This window comes from Oryx dammah, unplaced genomic scaffold (genome assembly GCF_014754425.2).
Source record: "Oryx dammah isolate SB20612 unplaced genomic scaffold, SCBI_Odam_1.1 HiC_scaffold_25, whole genome shotgun sequence".
NCBI classification, from domain to species: domain Eukaryota; kingdom Metazoa; phylum Chordata; class Mammalia; order Artiodactyla; family Bovidae; genus Oryx; species Oryx dammah.
The window spans coordinates 15,702,480-15,726,320 of record NW_024070209.1 but is presented as its reverse complement, the minus strand read 5'-3'; the positions used below and the strand labels follow the sequence as shown (position 1 = coordinate 15,726,320).

General features: G+C 40.0%; 1 protein-coding gene across 9 annotated transcripts in view; it reads right to left on the bottom strand.

Annotated features, from left to right (window-relative positions):
• Window positions 1-23,841, bottom strand: part of LTBP1 (latent transforming growth factor beta binding protein 1) — a 455,261-nt gene that overhangs the window by 20,181 nt on the left and 411,239 nt on the right. For all 9 annotated transcript variants that reach the window (XM_040224607.1, XM_040224608.1, XM_040224611.1 and 6 more), the window contains 5 exons: window positions 20,450-20,626; window positions 19,501-19,587; window positions 18,715-18,843; window positions 17,904-18,044; window positions 16,754-16,924 (listed from right to left, as the gene is read on the bottom strand). In XM_040224607.1, coding sequence (XP_040080541.1) covers window positions 16,754-16,924; window positions 17,904-18,044; window positions 18,715-18,843; window positions 19,501-19,587; window positions 20,450-20,626 — 705 coding nt within the window. The remainder of the gene's footprint in view (window positions 1-16,753; window positions 16,925-17,903; window positions 18,045-18,714; window positions 18,844-19,500; window positions 19,588-20,449; window positions 20,627-23,841) is intronic.

The window sequence follows — 23,841 nt, the reverse complement described above, 5'->3', positions numbered from 1 at the left end:
CAAATTTGGAAAACTCAGCAGTGGCCACAGGACTGGAAAAGGTCAGTTTTCATTCCAATTCCAAAGAAAGGCAATGCCGAAGAGGGCTCAAGCTACCACACAATTGCACTCATCTCACACGCTAGTACAGTAATGCTCAAAATTCTCCAAGCCAGGCTTCAACAGTACATGAACCATGAACTTCCAGATGGTCAAGCTAGATTTAGAAAAGGCAGAGGAGCCAGAGATCAAATTGCCAAAATCCGTTGGATCATAGAAAAAGCAAGAGAATTCCAGAAAAAAAAACACACACATCTATTTCTGCTTTATTTAAGCCAAAACCTTTGACTGTGTGGATCACAACAAACTGCGGAAAATTCTGAAAGAGATGAGAATACCAGACCACCTGACCTACCTCCTGAGAATCTGTGTGCAGGTCAAGAAGCGACAATTAGAACCAGTAATGGAACAATGGACTGGTACCAAATCAGGAAAGGAGTACCTCAAGGCTGTATATTGTCACCCTGCTTATTTAACTTATATGCAGAGTATATCATGTAAAATGCGGGCTGGATGAAGCACAAGCAGAAATCAAGATTGCCAGGGAAAAGATCAGTAACCTCAGATATGCAGATGACACCACCCTTATGGCAGAAAGCGATGAATAACTAAAGAGCCTCTTGAAAGTGAAAAAGGAGAGTGAAAAAGCTTGCTTAAAATTGAACATTCAGAAAACTAAGATCATGGCATCCAGACCCATCACTTCATGGTAAACAGATGGGGAAACAATAGAAATAGTGACAGACTTTATTCTGGGGGGCTCTGAAAATCAATGCAGATGGTGACTGCAGCCATGAAATTAAAAGACGCTTGCTCCTTGGAAGAAAAGCTATGACCAACCTAGACAGTGCATTGAAAAGCAGACATTCCTTTGCTGACAAAGCAAACCTAGTCAAAGCTATGGGTTTTCCAGTAGTCATGTATGGATATGAGAGTTGGACCATAAAGAAAGCTGAGCACTGAAGAATTGATGCTTTTGAACTGTGGTATTGGAGAAAACTCTTGAGAGTCCCTTGGACTGCAATTAGATCAAACCAGTCCATCCTAAAGGAAATCAGTCCTGAATATTCATTGGAAGGACTGATGCTGAAGTGGAAATTCCAATACTTTGGCCATCTGATGCGAAGAACTGACTCACTGGAATGAGCAAGACTGAAGGCAGGAAGAGAAGGGGAAGACAGGGGATGACATGGTTGGATGGCATCACTGACTCAATGGACAGGAGTTTGAGCAAGCTCTGGGAGCTGGTGATGGACAGGGAAGCCTGGCGTGCTGCAGTCCATGGAGTCGCAAAGAGTCAGACACGGGCAACTGAACTGAGCTGAAATCTGTCTGAAATTTGTGGCTGTAATAATGAGGTAATCACCACCAGAGGGCACTACTGCCTGCATGTGGTGCTCACATGGGCGTTTCCCGATGACTGACAATCATGAAATTGATTGCACTGTCGGTAAACATGGACAGTCTAACCTCATTCATTCTCCTGCTGAGGAAACTGAGGTCCAGAGAAATGTAACAATATTCCGAAAGTCAAATCAGGATAAAATTTCAAAATATTAAGCTTTTTTTTAAAAAAATAAAACTAAACTATTAAATTCTAAGAGTAAAAATAATTGAGCTTTACGTTTTGGAACCGTTCGAAAGTCTCTTGATTAATATCCAGAAGTATAGATCTCAAGGTTATGAAATATATATATACTGCTGAATTATCATCTGAAGAACACTGTCTAGGTAACTAATGTGAAAGTACCACTAGAGGAGCCTGGCGGGTTACACGCCACTGGGTTGAGAAGAATCGGACACTGAGCACACACACAAACATAGTAAGTGGAATAGATATGTATTTCACTTACTTACAGGAAACGCAATAAACCTGCAAATCAAAACTGAACTATTTTAAGCACTGTAACTCTTGGTTTATAACTTGCTCTTATATTGCATTTATCTTCATCTGAAGTGACTCTTCTTACCTACCCCTTTGATTCAGAACCAGATACAGTCCTAGTAGCTCTTCCTTCTGTCAGTGACTTATTTGGCTACTATGGTAGGCACTGTAATTATGTTGTGAATGGTAACTTCTAGGGTTGAACAGTGTACAACCAGCGTAACTGTCCACAACAGCCACTGAGACCCAAAGCTCAGACAGAAGCATAAAGGAAAGCCTTCTTGTGCCCTCAAGCCTCCCCATGAGCTCATCTTTTGTAATTTCTTGCTTAAGACACTGGGTTACTGATGCTGAGCAAAACTATGATCATCCTAGTTTCTGCTCCTTGCAGATTTATGCCAACTCACTTCCTAAGCACTTCCTGACGCTTTCCTCCCAGTCAGTAAGAGGTACAGTCTGTCTGCATGAAGGGGGAGGAGACAGACTTTCCCTCATCTTTCCTCTGCCAGGCATGCCTGCCCTGGTTATGAGCTGAGCATATAAAAGGCATGGGCAGCCAGTGGCTTTATTCCAGCCATAGTTGTCTTACAAGGTCAATTAGGAAAGGGTCAAAGTAAACACACCATTATTTGACTTCAAAACCTCAAACAAAGAATCGGGCTTTAAGCAGTTACATACAGTGACTGTTCTCATAGTCCCACTCAGCACAGTTCATTTCTTACAGTATCTTTCAACTATTAGTGAAGAGGGAGAAATGCTATCTGCAGAGTTTATTTAAAATACATGAAAGTAAAGCGTTCACTAAAGAGCAAATCAACTCATTCAGGGCAACACCAAAAAAGGTATTTCTAGAAAATTGAATGCCTATTCATAATCTCTGATTTCAGTTTTAACTGGCTAAAAATTTGATTTGAGATCAGTTAGATTGCTTGGTAATGAAAAATAAAAGTGTTGCTTTTTGTAATCAGATTTGGTTTGATCCCTGGGTCAGGAAGCTCCCCTGGAGAATGGAATGGCTACCCACTCCAGTATTCTGGCCTGGAGAACTCCATGGACAGAGGAGCCTAGCAGGCTGCAGTCCATGGGGTTGCAGAGAGTCAGACACAACTGAGCGACTTTCACTTTCACTGTTCATTTTATGTGCATGTCTTATTTTCTCTACTTTAGCTCTACATCATGAAGATCCTAATAGATCAGTGCAGTTATATTCATAATGCAAGCTATCCCCCAGTCAGAATATTTTCAGTAACAAAGCATGGCCAAATACCTTCTTACCACTACAATGTAGTATATAGCTCTTAAGAAAATAAGCTTTGAATAAAATGGATACTTCAAAGTTCAAATCATACACAAACTAAAATTTCAGATGTGTTCTTATCATCAACTTTCCATCTGTTCATCAAATGCCTCCCGCACTTAACTGTCCTATATTGTTGAGGCCACTGAGACAACAGCTTCAGCCTGCTGGTCCTCCTCAGCTGGCATCCGGAACCCCTGCTGACTCACTCCCGCTCCAGGGAACTGGGTTTGCAGTCCACTTCCAGGACGCTCCTCCCAAGTTCATTCGCCAACAGTGTAGCAGGAAATGGAGTAATTTTTCCCCCTTTATAAGGGGTCCACCCCACCTCCGCCTTTTAACTTTCTTTGCTCTGAGACAAGCCCTGTTTCCTTTGCTAGTATGTTTCTAATCAACAACTGCTATGCGATGTGACTTACTTGCTCATGGCTTTCTCTAATGCACCTGCCTAAGACAAAGTTGTTTTAAAAAACCCATATTTTGGCTTCATGTCTAGCGTTCTTCTCAGGCACAGTCCCTATGTTTGTGCCTGGCCTTTGTGTCATTCATCCTGTTTATTCTCTCCCTTTCACAAGTCCAGTGTCTCTTTCCTGGTGGAGTGTTTACTGTCCCACCTCCTCCCTGCACTTCTCCAGCATACATCTAGGGAAGAAGAAAACTACGCTTCGCTCCAAACTGAAAACAAAGGCCCTTGCTTAAGGATGTGTTTGTACAGGATGGTAATGGGAACTGCAGAAGGTCTACAAAAGGCAAATATTTTCTTTAGCTGGTTCTCAATCTTTTCTTCAATCCCAGTTGTGATGGCTAATGAAAGAAAGAAAGTGAAGTCGCTCAGTTGTGTCCGACTCTTTGCGACCCCATGGACTGCAGCCTACCAGGCTCCTCCATCCATGGGATTTTCCAGGCAAGAGTACTAGAGTGGGTTGCCATTGCCTTCTCCAGGGGATCCTGCCAACCCAGGGATCGAAGCCGGGTCTCCCGCATTGTAGGCAGATGCTTTTTCTGTCTGAGGCTAATATTACGTGTTAAATCAGCCAGGCCATGGAGTGCCCAGATGTCACTGTTCAAACATTATTTTGAGGTGTCCCCGGTGGCTCAGTCGTAAAGAACCCACCTGCTAATGCAGGAGGATGCAGGTTCAATCCCTGGTCGGGGAAGATCCCACATACTGTGGGGCAGCTAAGCCCATGCTCCACAACGAGGAGCCACCACAATGAGAAGCCCGCACAGCCCAACTAGAGAGTAACCCCCACGTGCCACAGCTAGAGAAAAGGCCATGCAGCAGTAAGGGAAAAATAAATAAATATTTTTTAAAAATCATGGTTTTGGTTGTTTCTGGAATGGGATCAACACTGACATTGGTGTGTTTGAGTAAAGCAAATTACCCTCCATAAAGTGAGTAGGCCTCTTTCAATGAGTTGATGGCTTAATTAAAACAGAAAGACTGGCCCTCCTCTGAGAAGAATTCCACTGCCCAACCACCTCTGCACTTTGGGCTCCTTCTACAAAACCAGCTCTTCCTGATGGCTTCTGACCTGGAACTTCAGCTCTCCTTGGGCCTCCACAGTATCAGGCCACTCTAGATTTTGGATTTACCAGCTTCTATAATCACGCCAAAGAATGTTCAAACTATCGCACAGTTGCACTCATTTCACATGCTAGCAAAGTAATGCTCAAAATTCTCTAAGCTAGGCTTCAGCAATACATGAACCATGAACTTCCAGACGTTGAAGCTGGATTTAGAAAAGGTAGAGGAACCAGAGATCAAATTGCCAACATCTGCTGGATCATAGAAAAAGCAAGAGAATTCCAGAAAAACATCTGCTTCATTGACTATGCTAAAGTCTTTGACTGTGTGGATCACAACAAACTATGGGAAATTCTTCAAGAGATGGGAATACCAGACCACCTGACCTGCCTCCTGAGAAATCTGTATGCAGGTCAAGAAACAACAGTTGGAACCAGACATAGAACAATGGACTGGTTCCAAATTGGGAAAGGAGTACGTCAAGGATACATATAGTCACCCTGCTTATTTAACTTATATACAGAATATATCATGCAAAATGCTGGGCAGGATGAAGCACAAGCAGGAATCAAGACTGCCAGGAGAAAGATCAATAACCTCAGATATGCAGATGACAGCACCCTTATGGCAGAGAGTGAAGAACTAAAGAGCCTTTTGATGAAAGTGAAAGAGGAGAGTGAAACAGTTGGCTTAAAGCTCAACATTCAGAAAACTAAGATCATGACATCCGGTCCCATCACTTCATGGTAAAAGATGGGGAAACAATAGAAACAGTGACATCAGTGGCTGATGGTGACTGCAGCCATGAAATTAAAAGACGCTTGCTCCTTGGAAGAAAAGCTATGACCAACCTAGACAGCGTATTAAAAAGCAGAGACATTACTTTGCAGACAAAGGTCCACAGAGTCAAAGCTATAGTTTTTCCAGTAGTCATGTATGGATATGAGAGTTGGACCATAAAGAAAGCTGAGCACCGAATAATTGATGCTTTTGAACTGTGGTGTTGGAGAAGACTCTTGAGAGTCCCTTGGTCTGCAAGGAGATCAAATCAGTCAGTCCTAAAGGAACTCAGTCCTGAATATTCATTGGAAGGACTGATGCTGGAGCTCCAGTAGTTTGGCCACCTGATGTGAAGAACTGACTCATTGGAAAAGACCCTGATGCTGGGAAAGATTGAAGGCAGGAAGAGAAAGGGACAACAGAGGTTGAGACGGTTGGATGGCATCACTGACTCAAAGGACATGAGTTTGATCAAGCCCCAGGAGTTGGTGATGGAAGCCTGGCGTGCTGCAGTTCATGGGGTCACAAAGAGTCAGACACGACTGAGTGACTGAATTGACGGATAATCATGTGAGCCAATTCCTTAAAATGAATGAATTTAGCAGTCAGTCAGTCAATCTCAATCTCACTCTCTCCCATTGGTTCTGATTTTCTGGAGAACCCAGACTACACCACCAAGCTGTCCTTACTGGGATGGGAAGTTTGTCATCATTGTGGTAGGCAATCTCAATAAGGTGAGCACATACCTTCAGCAGAAGGTACCTAATTCTTAACAGGAGTTTTGATCCCTGGGTTGGAAAGATCCCCTGGAGAAGGGAACGGCTACTCACTCCAGTATTCTGGCCTGGAGAGTTCCATATACTACAGTCCATGGGGTCGCAAATAGTCGGACACGACTGAGCAACTTTCACTTCCACGTGTAGGTATAGAAAAGCTTTTATTAATGCTATCTTCTATATATTTCCTTGAAAGTCACTGCAATGGAAGATATTGCTTATAAAAGCAATGCACATCAGGAATACTAGGGATCCCCTCTTAACCTGGAAACCCAGAACGTGCCTTGTGTATCACGTACACGGCTACTTAGACTCACACTGTGAATACACACATCTCATGTCTTGGTCTTAATTCTCCAATAACTGACAATCACTGTCATAAATTTTCCTTCCCAGTATCCTCAGTTGCCCTAAGATGGTAATGCTGCTACGAAGATAATGACATACATTAAGTTTAGAATATTAATACTTTACCGTTAAGGTTTGAGAGTAAGGGTTTTGTTGTTGTTGTTGCTATTTAATATGTCTAGAATGTTTAAGAAAACCATATACTAGATAATCTGACAGGCCTTATGACCTCAATTTGAAATATGTAGGATTTTTATGTTGCATGAGAATTAACAGAACTCTATTAGGTCAGTAAATACTATCTAAATTCATTAGGGAATTCAATTTGTTGCATTTTAAGTTTGGTTTATTAGCTTTATAAGAGCTGCTTAAATACTTAAGAAGAAAATGCTTGTTAGGATTATAGGCTGCCCTTTCAGCTCTATAAAGTGCTTGAGAGAAAATCAAATACATAAAGTTTATACATTAGAGGCCAAAGTGTTAAGAGATTTAATTAACAAGAGTTTTGATATAGAAATAACTCTCAAGGAAAGTTTAATCTGTTCCTTGAGATATATGAACATCACAAAATAAAAATGGATCTTACTTTATATAAAAATATTAGATTTATAAACAGAACAAAATATTTAAGTCAAACTTAAAGTCTTAGGTAAGTCTAGATTTTAACGGTGATCAATTGAATATACTGAATTCCACTTTGCAGACTTCCCTGGTGGTCCAGTGGCTAGGACTCTGTGTTCCCAAGGCCGGGGTGGGGGGTGGGGGTGGGAGAAGGGGGTGTGGGGTTTGATCCCTGCTCAGGGAACTAGATCCTGCATACTGCAACTAAGAGTTCCAATGCTGCCAAGGAAGGGTGCACATGTTGCCAAGTTAAAAAAAAAAAAAAAGATCCCACGTGCCACAACTAAAAGATGAGGCCCAACAAAAACCTCAACCTTGGTCCAGGCCTCTCTCAGACATCCTAACCACACTGGCAGCTTGGGAGCCTCCAGGAACATAGAAGCAGCCGCTTCTTTCGGAGGCTGCTGAGGTGTCTGGCTCTGTGTCAGTCCCCAAACGCACTCCTGCCCCCGCATCGTCTTTGACTCTTGTCTACTTTCAAAGAGATTTCTAGCACTGTATAGCAAGGTGACAATGGGGAATAATCCTTAGCTCAACTCACTTCCTGGAACAAGATTTGATTTGTAATCATTGCTGACACCTACGAAGCATTTCTTCCATGTCAAACATCTCACAATGCATGATCACATTTTTATCCCTCATTCAGTCCTGAGGCAGATGTTGGACAGCTATTTTACAAAAACGAGGAAACTAATGTAAGGATCACATTAAACACCAAGGTTCTATGTGCATAATTCACTACTAAATTTTATTTTGTATTAAGCCTTTCTAGAAGAAAAGTATTTTTGCTCTTTTCAGGAAAGTAAGGAAAAGCCTTCTAAATAAATGTAAAGCATCTTCAAGAAGAAGCAATATAAATTGCTTATTTACAATTCCACACGATATTCAATTTAATCCAGTTCCATAGATACCAGGAATTTTGTCTCGAAAAAAGTGGACCACTTACCGCTGAGAGTATGTATACTCTATGCACATAGAGTGTATACATACGGCAGCCACTCGATTGAGGAGATCTTTTGTCTCTTTCCAGTTTGATTTAAATTCTCCACTATAGTTTATTAACAGCTAAACTTTCTTTAATCATCATAATCAGGATCTATGACCACAATGATAAATGCTCTCATACGTACAGAGTATTAATTACTGTAACCTCAAAAGAGTTCTCAACTTGGGATAAAGGAAACTGAAAGTAACTCGTCCAGTGCAATCGACAGAAGCAGTGCCAACAGCAGAACGAGATCCCTGGACTGCCCAAACCAGAGGCGGTGACTACGCACTGTGCCTCACTTGTAGGATGTTCCAAAGTTATTATTAACATTCTTTGGAAACATAGTTCTTGGAAAAGCCTTTAAACCGTGACTGCTGAAAGGCCTTTTGCAACCACTGCCCAATTACAATATTTTTTCAAGTTTAGTCCATGAGTCAAATCCTTGTCTTCCTTCACACCTCCAAGGGTATTATGAAACTTGTTACACTAAGATCTTTGGGAACATGTAAGAGCCATGCACGGATATGGAAGAAATCACTAGCTCGATTGTTCAAAGAGAGATTCCAGCTAACTTCACTCCTGTAAAACCATATAAAAAAAAATTGGGGGTAGAGAAGTTATTAGAAGTATGAAAAATAGTGTGGCATAGGAAATGATGGATTTATTAAAAAAGGATGTCACCTGTGCATTTAAATGAGCAGTACTAAGGAATGAACTTCTAATTTAGCAATACAACATAACTTTCTCAGTTTTACAGAATTTTACACTTCCTATAAATACAAACTGTATATCTGTTCTAAAATGTATGGCCTAGATGATACATAGTAGGGTGTTCAAGTAAATAATGAAATGAAGGAATATGTAAATAATTTAACTGAAGCTGAAAACAGATAAACTATAAATAATTTAGATTGCAGTTCAGACATGGTTCTTAGTAACTGCACTCTGCATATAATAGTTCCCTAAACATGTTGTTGAGTTTTTAAAAAGAAAGAATTAGATATAAATTCATATTAAAATCTATAGAATTCTCTACTGACAGAACTGATTTCAAATCTTTCTTATGCTGTAATGATTATATTTTTCTTCCTGGCCCTGAAGTGGTTGAGAGCATGGATGCTGATGCCTGGATGTGACTCCACCACTCCCAGATATCTGACCTTGGTGGGCAATGTGATAATCTGTATTCCTGCAACAAGGGTTTTCAAATCAAATCTAACCTATATATCTGTATCTTTAAACAGCTCTCCAAGCAAAATAGAGGATCCATGCCTCTGCATTTCTATTAATAGCAGTTATTTTTCAAAGCCTTTGTCAATTTCTTTTGTGGTACCTCAGTTTCCTTGGAGATTTCTTTTAAACCCCACTGTCACCTTTCTATGCCTGACATGCATAAAGTTATTACTTCAGAGATGACACCGCCCTTATAGCAGAAAATGAGGAGGAATTAAAGAGCCTCTTGATGAAGGTGAAAGAGGGCTTGGCTTGGGTTCCCAAATCATTGTGGACAGTGACTGCAGATATGAAATTAAAAGAGGCTTGCTCCTTGGAAGAAAAGCAATGACAAACCTAGACAGGGTATTAAAAAGCAGAGACATTATTTTGCCTACAAAGATCCGTATAGTCAAAGCTATTGTTTTTCCAGTAGTCATGTAAGGAAGTAAGAGTTGGACAATAAAGAAGGCTGAGCACTAAAGAATTGATGCCTTTAAACTGTGGTGCTGGAAAAGATTCTTGAGTGTCCCTTGGACAGCAAGGAGATCCAACCAGTCAATCCTAAAGGAAATCAGTCCTGAATATTCACTGGAAGGACTGAAGCTGAAGCTCCAATACTTTGGCCACCTGATGCGAAGAACTGACTCTTTGGAAAAGAGTCTGATGCTAGGAAAGATTGAAGGTGGGAGGAGAAGGGGACAACAGAGGATGAGATGGTTGGATGGCATCACGTACTCAATTGACATGAGTTTGAGCAAACTCTGGGAGATGGTAAAGGACAGGGAAGCCTGGAGTGCTGCAGTCCATCAGGTCGCAGAGTCCAAAGTGACTGAGTAGAGGTTAAAACACCGGTGGCGCAGTACACTGTATCAACCAATAGGTGGCGCTCTCTCAACACACTAAGTCTCCCCTCAAAATTTCTTAACTTCTAAATTTTAGATTGGACTTATATCAAGACTTTATCAACTCTTTATGTTCAGTTTTCTCACAGTAAGTCTAATTATTTTAACAATTTCCTTAACAGAAGTCTAATTATTTAAACAAGATAACCACAGGCACTGGGATCTCTGACCACTTGAGATTCCAGTGTTCCAATATGTGTCTCATTTTCTTTCATTTGCAGGTCAATTGGTTTTTATTTCCATAGGATAACAGCAACCTATATATCATGCACATTTTCTCAGAAAATTTCAGTTTATATTTTTAACAGTAGCAGTAAATAAAAACATTAAAGGTTTATTTAGATAAGTGCTAGGCATCAACAGTTTAATTCACTGAGAATTACTGACTTGTTTTAATCCATTAATTCATCAAGAATGTATTGTTATCTATGTGCTTAACTCTGATACAGAGTAACTTGGCTAAGCTAACTGTCTGGTTCTAAAGCTCATAGATTTTCTCTCTTAGCACACAGCAGGGTGAGGAGATGGAAAAAAAATCCCAGCTTTTTGTTTTCATTATCACTTTTATATTCTAAGTGATATGGTTTATCTATGATGAGCTGTGAGACCTTGGGGCAGCAGGGGCTGGAGTAACACGAGGAGCACAGACTGTGGTGGAAAGCACGGATGCCGATGCCTGGGTTTGAATCTGCCGTTTCCTGGTATCTGACCATGGCAGTTAATGTAATCCTTGCCTCAGTTCCTCTCTCCCCAGAAGGAAGTAATTATATACCTATCTCACAGGATGGCTGGGATAATTAAGTATCTTAATTGATGATAAGCATCCTGAACATGCCTGGAATTGAGCAATACACGTAAGCTACCATCGTTTTTTATTCAGATGGAGACCCAGAAAAACCAAGCTATATAAAACTCATATTCCAATAAACTCCAGATTTCAGAGTTCATGATTTCCTGAAAGATCGAACAATGGCCACCCTCTGTCGTTTGTAACATGGATACAGTGGTTGGTCTTTCCTGACTTGGTTTTCCAAATAGCTCTTTCTCTTGGAGGCTGGCTGTGATGGCATGATAAGGAGTCCAGATGTGATGGTCCTCCCAAAGCAGTTCAGCACTTCCCTCCCCAGTCAAGACAAAAAAAAAAAAAAAAAAAAACATTTTAAGAACAGTCAGGATTAGAGGTTACTGAGAGGGGAAGGAGAAGAAGAGGACCCCGGGGCAAGAATAAGAGAAATTCCAGAACTGAGGAAGGGGAGGCTGTCCGTACACAACCACTTCAGCAAACTCACCACAGTGCCGCTCTCAGCCCTCTGAAACCTTTTCCTCAGGCCTAGTGTTTGGCCTCCCAGACTGTAGCTGAGACGTAAAAGGGGACCCCAAGCAGCCCCAGAAATGTACTGAATGGTACAACAAGGCAAATCTCCGTAAAGTTACCCTGACACAATCCATCAACCTCCACTCCCTCACTCTGCATGTGGTACCAGTCTGCATATGGTACCAATCCACACGTTGCCATCGAACTTCAGAGAACACTATTTAGGGAGCCACTCCTATCTCCCCTAACTACCAGAATCCTCAGATGCAGTTGCTGCCTTAGCAAGAATTAGTGCCCATGACCTATTGGACCAGAAGTGTGAAAGGCTGTTCTGGAGCCAAGGCTTTACTTTGCACTGCACATTAATGCTCAAAGCTGATGACAAGCACTGTGATTTATTCCTTAAATTCCTCCAGCACTGTTTCCATCAGTAACTAATTGTTCCCCAAAGCAGAGCTGCACTCCTTGGGAAACTGGAAGGCTCAGTGACAGGCTGGGATTCACCCAGGGCTTTTATTAACGGATAGATGACGTGGTCCTTTCTCAACTATCATATATCCCTCAACAGCATCATTTAAAAGGTTCAGTAGCAGAACAAGCAAATCAGTTTTAAAATTCACACACTCTCTGCTTCCTCTCTGAAAAATTAATAACAGCATTAAAGGCAGCTTTAACAAAATCAGGTTGAATGCTGCAGGTGTCTCAAGAACCTTGCTAGTGTGGTCCAAGGACTAGTAGCAGCTGCATTGCCTTGGGTCTTAAGAATGTAGAATCATGGCCAGCTCCCCTCCACCTAGAAACTAGAATCTGTCTTTTTTAAAAGTAAGATTGTCGTGTAGTTGGCATGCCCATTAATGTGGATGAAGCAGTGGTCTAGAAGAGAAAGTTTTATATGAGGATATTATTTCTGCATTTGTCTACCCTTAATTCATGTCCAGATGCTATTAGGTAGTTGTGTACTTTATAAGAACATTATTAGTTACTGTATTTATTAGGGTGATCTTCAACGTTACCATTGTAATTGTTGTAGGCTGCTACAAACCCCACCCATAAGAGACAGCAAACTTAACTGAACGTTGAGACAAAGGACTTGGAATATCACGTAAAACTAGTTGAGAAAGCAGCAGGAGGGCTTGACAGGATTGACTTCAATTTTGAGTAATTTCAACACTAGGTAAAATGCCAGTAAACAGCATTGCATACTCGAAGAAATCATTTGTAAAGAGAGAATCAGTTGAGATGGCAAACTTCACTGTTGTATTCTTTTAAGAAATTGCCACAGTCACCCCCGTCTCCAGCAACCATTCCCTCATCGGTCAGTGATCATCAATATCAAGGCAAGACCCTCAACCAGCAAAAAGATAACTTGCTGAAGGCTTAGATGATGGTTAACAAGTTCTAGCAATACAGTGTTCTTAATTAAGGCATGCACTTTTTTTTTTTTGCACTTTTTTTTTAAGTACACTTAATAGACATAAATACTTTACAATGTAAATTTAAGTTTTATGTGCTCTGGGAAACCAGAAAGTTCAGGTGACTTGCTTTATTGCAATAGTCACGTTATTGTGGTGGTCTGGAACTGAATCCATAATATCTCCAAGATACGCCTGTACAGATTGCCAACATCCACTGGATCATAGAAAAAGCAAGAGAAATCCAGAAAAACATCTACTTCTGATTTATTGACAACACCAAAGCCTTTGACTGTGTAGATCACAACAAACTGTGGAAAATTCTTCAAGAGATAGGAATACCAGACCACCTGACCTGCCTCCTGAGAAATCTGTATGCAGGTCAAGAAGCAACAGTTAGAACTGGACATGGAACAACAGACTGGTTCCAAATTGGGAAAGGAGTATGTCAAGGCTGTCACCTTGCTCATTTGTCACCCTGCTTATTTAACTTATATGCAGAGTACATCATAAGAAATGCTAGGCTGAATGAAGCACAAGCTGGAATCAAGATTGCCGGGAGAAGTATCCATAACCTCAGATACACAGATGACACCACCCTTATGGCAGAAAGTGAAGAGGAACCAAAGAGCCTCTTGATGAAACTGAAAGAGGAGAGTGAAAAAAGTTGGCTTAAAACTTAACATTCAGAAAACTAAGATCATGGCATCCGGTCCCATCACTTCATGGCAAATAGCTGGGAAAATAGTGGGAACAGTGACAGACTTTATTTTCCTAGGCTCCAAAATCACTGCACATGGTGACTGCAGCCATGAAATAAAACACTCTTGCTCCTTGCAAGAAAAGCTATGACCAACCTAAACAGTGTATTAAAAAGCAGAGACATTACTTTGCCAACAAAGGCCCATCTAGTCAAAACTATGGTTTTTCCAGTAATCGTGTGGATGTGAGAGTTGGATTGTAAGGAAAGCTGAGCACCAAGGAATTGATGCTTTTGAACTGTGGTGCTGGAGAAGACTCTTGAGAGTCCCTTGGACTGCAAGGAGATCCAACCAGTCAATCCTAAAGGAAATCAGTCCTGAATATTCATTGGAAGGACTGATGCTGAAGCTGGAATTCCAATACTTTGGCCACCTGATGCAAAGAATTGACTCACTGGAAAAGACCCTGGTGCTGGAAGAGATTGAAGGCGGAAGGAGAAGGGGACGACAGAGGATGAGATGGTTGGATGGCATCACCAACTTGATGGACATGTGTTTGAGCAAGCTCTGGGAGTTGGTGATGGACAGGGAAGCCTGGCATGCTGCAGTCCGTGGGGTCACAGAGTCGGACATGATTGAGCGACTGAACTGAACAGATGCCTGTACATGCATAAAACAAAGCCTGCATATCCATTTAAAAGTTACCATCTTCCACCAGTTCTGTGACACCCTAAACTGTAAAATACATCCTGATATAATAGACATTAAGATGTGAAAAAATAGCTTGTAGCCATTAATAGATGCCAGTTATACAATACCCCCAATTTCAGGGATGCTGAAGAGTAAACCAAAAAACAACTTGTGCCTAAAATCAATGACGCAGATTTCAGTTTTAAAAATTCTCTTAAATATAAATGTATAATAACTAATATAAAACTTAAGAAATAATCGATACATAGAACTAAAGACTTGGATGATGAAAACACCAACTGTTAAGAGTGAACACCTTCAGAGGTACAAGCTATTAGGTATAAAATAAGTGATAAGCATATACTGTACAACATGGGGAATATGGCCAATTTTTCACAATGACTATAAATGGAGTATAACTTTTAAAAATTGCACGTCATTATATTGTACACCTGTTACTTCTATGCTACATCAACACTATACTTCAATTTAAGACAAAGAGTGAACATTTTCAAGGAGGAGTCAGTTGTGATGGGGTAGGTAGGGGACATAACCTCTTAATTTTTTCGAAGTGTATATATATATATATATATATATATTTAAAGTAAACAATAAAAACACTGCCTAAGTAGAAAGAGCTGAGCTATCCAAGCATCATGAGAAGATGACTCAAGTCATGTATATTATATTCACCTCCTCAGATTTCATCTTCCTCTCCTTGTGGCATCTGCCAGGAACAGAGGCAACAGTGATGCTAATAATCTGCCACACTCCTGGTTATTCTGCCCCACCTAGATCCTCCTAGTTCTCACAACACCACAAGAGTGATGCCTTCACTTTATAAATGAGCTGCACTGGGTGAGGTTCTTTTTCCCCAGTTTACACCGCTGCCGTGGGCAGCTCTGAATTCCAGACCCACGTTTTCTGGCCCCAGAACCCACCCTCTTTCCGTTTCTGGGCCACTAGCATTACCATCTATATCTTTATGTGTTTGTTCTTCCCGCTTTGCTATTCCTTTTCCTTTTACGGCATTTCAAATTACTTTCTTTTTATGCTACCTTGGTTTTAAGTTATTTCCAAGCTAAAAAGCTAATTTATTAAATGATTGGAAAATTACATTCTAACTAAAAATTAGAGCATTTCCTCTTTCCAAGCAATTCTTTCCTTCTTTGCCATTGTGATAATTTGTTCATTATGAACTCCTGCACTTTATACCCACACAGTATTTTTCTGGCTTTAACAACCAATTCTATAGTCAAAGACAAAAATGGTATACCAAAGACTTTCAAGCGCTTTCCTTTAACAGGCAATAAGAAGCTGCAGTGGTAAGAAGAGATATAGGTGATCAGCACAGACCCCAACAGTCACCAAGCAGCCCAGCCTGGAGCCCTGAGTTGGTACCTTCAAGCCCTCCTCCTGGATGAAGAGAAGGGAGGAAACTGAGAGCTTCGCTGATCCCATTTTTTCCGTTTGACCCCAGGTTTAAAACTTGAAGGCCTTCGCCAGTGGCTCAGCAGCAAAGAATGTGCCTGCAACGCAGGAGCCACAGGAGACCTGGGTTTGACCCTTGGAGCTGGAAGATCCCCTGGAAGAGGGCACAGCAGCCCACTCCAATATTCTTGCCTGGAGAATCCCATGGACAGAGGAGCCTGGCGGGCTACAGTCCATAGGGTTGCAAAGAGTCAGACAAAACTGGAGTGACTTGGCGTGCACATACTACAACTTGAAAGTCAGGAAGATTTGTTCAAATACATTTCACTTACGTTATACTGTTTTCCTTCATGGTTCTAACCCTTCTGTGGAGAGGGGGAGCCCTTCTCTCCCACAAAGAGGTTGTCATAAAAACTTGAGCTTTGACCTATGGAGAGTGTCTAGCCCCTGACACTTTTTGCTCTAAGCAGAAACTATCAGAAGTGAGAAGGACTGTAGGAAAAAAAGAAGTATCAGGAAATATAAATTCTCAAGACTTATGCCACCAACTGCTAAGATGCATTACATTTCTTTGGGTCATTTATCATTCTTTGGAGGGAAATGAGGGTTTCAAAAATTAATGACAACGTCTGGATTGGAGGCGAACCAGGAGTCAGATGTTACGTAATCTGCTCCCGTAATGTGCGCGCGCACACATACCCCTCTGATGGAAGTAACATATCAGGAGTGAAGGTATTTAAGTAAAAGAGAATTATCAGCTTCCAAAGGAGGTAAGAAGAACTGGTTTCCAAACACCTTCAGCAGAAGGACTTGGTAAGGGCTCACCTGAATCCTTCATGGGACAGAGGGCGCACTGCATGCCCCAGGCCTCTCCATACAAACAGCAGCACTCCGTGTACGTCGTCTGCTTGCCGACAAGAGGCCGGCTACACACATACTCGTCACTCAGATGTTCCCAGCACAGATCTTGGTAGACATCGGTTTCTTCAACTTGTTCTGAAAGGGAAGACCCGGTTCCATGACAATTGCACTGTTATTCCGATTTCAGAGACACTGTGGGAGAAGCCAGCGAGTCTCAAAGTTTCCATCCTGATTTCTAAGTGTGATTTCCAAGTGAAAGTCTGAAGCCAGCCTGGTCTTTCCATGGATCAGACCTCTGTCATCTCCAACTGGGTGTCATTCCATCAGCTGAAATTCAACCTGCCCATCATGTTCCAATTAAATCCTTCTCTCTGTAGCTTCCACATTATGTAAAACCCTCCACGATCTTGCCTATATTTCATAATCCTGATGGACTTCTTATTCTTCCAATAGCTGATTTTTCACATTTACTCCTTTGTCAAATCCTACCTTTTCCTTCTACACAAAATTTTGGGGATTCAGCCTTTTTCATCCATTTCATCTGCCAAAGCCCTGAACGAGTGACACTTCATCCTAGGGTTCTTAATTCTAACCTTTCTACTTTTCAATAGATTTCAACCAAAGCAGTCTCCTGAATGTGCTGATGCATTGATCAATTAAGTCAATTATTAGGAGCACATCACCTTCAGGCATGAACAGGGACTCCTACCAATGGACTCCAGAGCCCTCCACCACTGATGAATTCCACCCTCTGCTCTGCCCAGTCTCATCTGTGTCCTCTATTCAGTCAAGCAAACCTAATTATTTTCCCTTCAACTTACATCTTCCTCAGTCGCCTTTGAGGGTTAAATATGATCAACCCTCAAGTATGGAAGAGCTCTGCCATCTGCTCAGTCACTCCCTGTCCTGATGTCCATTAAGTCAGTATGTGCAGGGTGTTAAATCTGCATATTGATGATACGACCCTTATTCTTTCTCTTAGCATCTCATTTTAATTTTTTCAAAATACCCAAGGAATCCGTTTTTCTATTTTCTGACAGCTCACACTGCAGTAGAAAGGAAAACCTTATGACATTTATTTGGACACAGACTTGCTTCTCACATCCAAACATACCATGTGATTCAGTTGGTCGGATACATCTTTTTTCCGAAGCATCCAGGACCATTGGGTGGGTACAGAAGCAGTTATAAGAGCCTTCTGTATTAATGCACTGGCCATCAATGCAACTGCTGGGGTCTTGACACTCATCTATATCTTCAGAGGAAAAAAAACGAAAGAAACTCAGCAATCAGTTGCACCTCATACACTTAACCAAACTTAATACACCTCTAAATTTAGTCCAGATTTCAAGGTCTGCCACATTTTAATTAGCTATACATCATCCAAAAGAGAACAGCTCTGACTATAAAAATGTTAAGCTGTATTGATTGGAAAAATAACATTCCCCTACAGCTGCTGACATTAAATAAGGAAAGAAGACATTTAAGAACAGGGTATACTTAGAAATTTAAGATAAAATGCCTCTTTATGACAGTTTTAAAATTATTTCCTTTTGCTATGTTTTTCTGCATAGTATATATGGCTTTTTGCTTAGGCATTAAAGTTTGGGTCTGTATTTAAAAATGACTTTCAGTGTATGGTATGAGTGATGAAATAGGAGGCTCCCCAGACCAAAAGAACACTTCAGTTATACCAGTGACCTGAATTATAATTCCACACTGAATATTAACTCTTCAAAATCTATTCAAACAGTAGTTTGAAGGATTTTTATTTTCTTAAATATTGCTCAAGAAAAGGATTCATAAAACATTTACAAATCTTTTCAACATGAGATTTAGATTCTAATAAACTTTTTATACAAAACATTACTATTTTTTCCCATCTGTTTTCATAGGACATCACAAAATATCCTCTTAAAACTTACCAAAGCACTGCAATTTGACAGGATCATAGTATGTTCCTTGCTTACAGTAGCATTCATAACCAGGCTGAGTGTTCATACAGAAGCCATTTTTGCAGATCTCTTGTCCAAAAAGTAGGCATTCATCTGCATCTATGGGGAAAAAATGGCCATAATATCTCTATCATTGAGATGTTAAAGTTAGTGGTTAATAAGGAAATACTCATACGTGTAGTTTAAATTTCACCAAAGTGAAAAATCTGGAATTTATTTTAGAATTACAGGCTAATAACATGAAATGTATAAAGCATATTGACTTTTGTTTTCTTTTTTTCCATTCTTTATCACTAATCTATGGCCATTAGTAAAAGGTCCTAGCAAAGTAGGATGCTTTCTAAAAAAGCAAAAATCTTTGCTTTGTTGATAACCATTAAAGCCCAACATAATGATCAAATTTATACTGGTCAAATTTATAATTTATAATGATCAAATTTATATTGGTCCTAACGTACAATTTTTAATATTGTCCTGGAATAAAAGAATAAATCTATTAAAGTACAGAATTTTGCATTAAGTACTTTTACATATGTTACCTTATTTTATCCTCGTGACAGCCTTTGAAACATCATTTCAGAGGTGGAAACTTGGAATCTTAAGTGAAGTCCCACCGTCATACAGTCTTACATGTTCTACTTAACAAGCCACACTTCTACCCAGAGACTACTGGGTAGAATTCGAACAGAAGCCATGCTTCTACTTGAATGTCAGATATGAACACTCATTGCAAATTAGTTTCTGCTTGAAACTGACCTTTATAGTTTTCACCATCAACGCCGTAAGAGGATTCTTCTGAGGGGACAAAACCTTTCCCTCTAGGACACATTTCAGTGAATTCAGCTGATTTCAGAAGAGACAAGGAAAAAAAAAAAAAGGTGGGAAAAAGAAAAAAAAAAAACTTCCATGATTTTTTTTTCCCCATGAGTATGTTTTACATTCAGTTTTGCTTTCTCAAATTCAGTAACTTAAAGGCAAACCTTGCCATCTAATTCAGACAAATAAATTCAGTACAATCTCTAAATTACAAAGTAGGTGCAAATAAACCTAATGACTTCATAGGTTTACTTATAATTTTTAAAAAAACTTGATAGTTCACTTATGTTATTTATCTATGTTTTACTTATAAGCGCTGTGGAGCTTTATGACTTATTTCACCATTACTATGGTTTCCAGTATTTTATCTGGAGGAGGGCATGGCAACCCACTCCAGTATTCTTGCCTGGAGAAACCCATGGACAGAGGAGCCTGTTGGGTGACAGTCCATAGGGTCGGAGTCAGACACGAATGAAGCAACCTGAACACTAGTATTTTAAATTTATAATAAGAAATCCATCAAGAAAAATCTTGGCTTACATATACAAGATCTAATTAGGAACAACTCTGTGTCAGTGTTAGAAAAAAATCATTGCTTTTATATTAAAATGGAATAAAACTGAATTATCTTTCTGCCAAAATATCGTATGGAATGTCACCATAACAGCATATTCTGTGATAAATAGAAGTTCAAAAGTTTATATTGAGGCAGGATAGGGTTTGGTTTCTAGCATTCTAGAAACCCATTAGAAGGTATCTTACCTCAATTTGACTACAACAGGTACCAGTAGCTGTTAGCACTTTGAGGCTTCAGTAACCCAAATGAGAACATTCCAAGACGCATGAATAGCAAATACCAGTGTGAACACAGCGCTCAGCTGATTCTTACCAGTCCCCAGGACCGGGCAGGGGAAAATCTCACAGTTGTCTCCCCACCCAGCACCGGAGGTGCAGCAACACTCCTGCTTGGTGACATTGGGAGCCAGCACGTTGTCACACAGACTGGCGTCGTTCAGATTATAGTAGCATTCTTTCTTTTCTTCTCTGGGTTGGTCTACCTCTGAGTCTAAAGAGAAAGCAAAAAAGAGTGTTGACAGGATACATCAGCTCTATCTGCATCTCAGTGGAGTCGAAACACAGTGGATGGTTGTGCCAATGGTGCTTCACTTACAGAAGGCTGCTTTCTATTCTCTATCAGATTCTTCCACTTCAAGATAAAAATGCACTTGAATCCTGAATTTGCATGGATTTCTAACCCACCCCAATGTGTAAATCTGTCAAAATCATTTCCTTTGACGTTAACCAATTACTATATTCATGTGAATTTGGCTGTGAGTACAGTTTCCATATCTGCTTTCTTGCCAGACATAGGGCCATTCTTTACTGAGCTATAACACCTAATTAAATCAATGAACATTTTCCCTGACACTGAACCAGAGATGTGAGGCCACTCATAATATTTAACCCTTATATAGTTATTGAGTTAACCATGCTCCCCCAATCTTTCCTGAACAGTGCAAAGCAGAGGAAGACAACCAGAAAAACACTGCAGTAACCTGAGTCTATAAAATAATCTAACTACTCAAACTGCTGCAACTGTATGACTTTGAATGAAACTGTAAGAGCCAGCTAAGCCTCAGGATAGCATTTCAAGCCCAGGTTCTAGTCCCAGCGCAAGTATGTCCTAAAGAGTATATATTCTAACAGAGTCCATTTAACTTTCTGTCTAAAAGACAAGGTGATATGATAGAACACAAATGATGAAGACCTCCAGTGAATTCCCTTGTGGCCCAGTGGTGAGGACTCTGCATTCATTGATGAAGGCACAGGTTCAATACCTGGTTGGGGAACTAAGGTAAGATTCCACAAGCTGCACAGTTCGGCCAAAAAAAAAAAAACTCCACCTAGTTTCAGACAATACTAATGACTTAATCCCATCAGACTTGAAATCTACAAGTAAGTTTGTGCTTTTAAAAAACGATTTAAAATCTATTATCTAGGAAGTGTTATAGAGTTCAAATTACTGCCTGATCCAGTTAGAATTTATTAAGTTTTAGTTTTATGCTATGTCAAATTAAAAGTTGCTGTAATCAACATTGCTGGGAGAAATATCAATAACCTCAGATATGCAGATGACACCACCCTAACGGTAGAAAGTAAAGAGGAACTAAAGAGCCTTTTGATGAAGGTGAAAGAAGATAGTGAAAAAGCTGGCTTAAAACTCAACATTCAAAAAACTAGAGATCATGGCACCCAGTCCCATCATTTCACGGCAAATTGATGGGGAAAAAATGGAAACAGTGACAGATTTTATTTTGGGGGGCTCCAAATTCACCGCAGATGGTGACTGCAGACATGAAATTAAAACACACTTGCTCCTTAGAAGAAAAGCTGTGACAAACCTAGATAGCGTATTAAAAAGCGGAGACATCACTTTGTTGATAAAGGTCTGTCCAATTAAAGCTATGGTTTTTCCAGTAGTCAAGTACGGATGTGAGAGTTGGGCCATAAAGAAGGCTGAGCCCTGAAGAATTGATGTTTTTGAACTGTGGTGCTGAAGAAGACTCTTGAGAGTCCCTCAGGCAGCAAGATCAAACCAGTCAATCCTAAAGGAAATCAATGCTAAATAGTCATTGGAAGAACTGATGCTGAAGCTCCAATACTTTGGCCACCTGATGCAAAGAGCCGACTCATTGGAAAAGGCCCTGATGCTGGGAAAGATTGAGGGCAGGAGGAGAAGTGGGCAACAGAGGATGAGATGGTTGGATGGCATCACCGACTCAAAGGACATGAGTTTGAGCAAACTCCGAGAGATAGTGAAGGACAGGGAAACCTGGTGTGCTGCAATCCCTTGGGTCGCAAATAGTCAGACACGACTGAGCAACTCAACAATAACAATTGCCATCACAATTACTTAGGTTAATATTAATGAAATATTTTCATTAGAATTGCTATCTACGTATTCTTAACCGGAAGAAACTATAGGAACAAAGGCATAACACTTGCCAGTGAGGGTAAGACTTTAATCTCAATACCTACATTTTTTTAAAAGTTGATAGATCATTATACTATTAGGAAAGTTTAATGAGTTATTTTCATAACAGTTTCCTATATATTTATTTTGGCAGGGTCAAATTGACTGCAAAAACCTGATGAATATATCACATAACAAAGATGTCCTTGATGAGTAACTTCATAAAATTCTATCAGAAGAGTTACTACCCTTCCTTTTCCCTTATGGCAGTAAAAATAAGCAAAATAGCAAACAAAGCTTCGACGTGTATATTATTCCCAGAATGCAGAGTATCAGTGACAATGTAAAGGATCCCTCTGACTAATTCTCAGCTTATTCTATGTTTGACAGAATTCAGCTTGGACTCTACTTTAAGTCTTAACAGCTGATATCATATTCAAACCTAGAATAAGTATCTAGGAAAAAACTGAAATGCTGATTCCTATGCAGTTTATGAAGTGGTTTTAAATCATTTCCTTGTATGTGAAATTGGATAAAACCTGTCACATCCCCTGTGTCAACTAGCTGTTCTAGAGTGCTGGGGACAGAGTGCTTGGCTGGATCTCAGGCAATGGATCACCACCACCATTTCATCCTCCTCAAGATGGGCCCCAAGCTCTTCCGTTGGGTATCACTGAGGAAAATTAAGGGTATTTTTCATTAATATTAAATCAATCATGAACCCTATAAAAATTTTATAAACTTTCTCCCAAGATGTACAAAATAAGTTGGCAGCCTATTACTATGAACAATTCCACTCATTGTATTCAATTTGCCTAAAAATGCAACTACTTATTAATGAGTGAATGCCTTTAGAAATATAAATAACTCAGCAACAGAACTAGAGCTTTGCCAATCAAGTTAACAGTCTGTTAAAAGAATGCTCAATAATTGTTTTTCTCTTTGTACAAAGTTGTGGTTTCTATGACAAGATGGAATATTGTACAGTAACACCTCAATGAAGCCTGCTGTATTCATAGGTAATTAGAGACCACAGGCTTCTGAGTCAAAAACTTCATATGCACTTAAACACTATTTCTACCATGTTCTTTACACTCACAGAAATAAAATTTCTTTTTTCTTTGGAAGGAAACTCTAAGGTGATTACATAAGAGAAATAATCAATATCACTGTATTATTCAGGTTTTACATTGGTTATTACAAGTTCTGCTCTTATTTTCTTTCCAAGCAGTTTGAAAGTTCAGTGTTTACACAGCTGAAATTGAGGATTAGTCAGGCCCTCATCCGTGTTTGGAAAGAGATGCAAA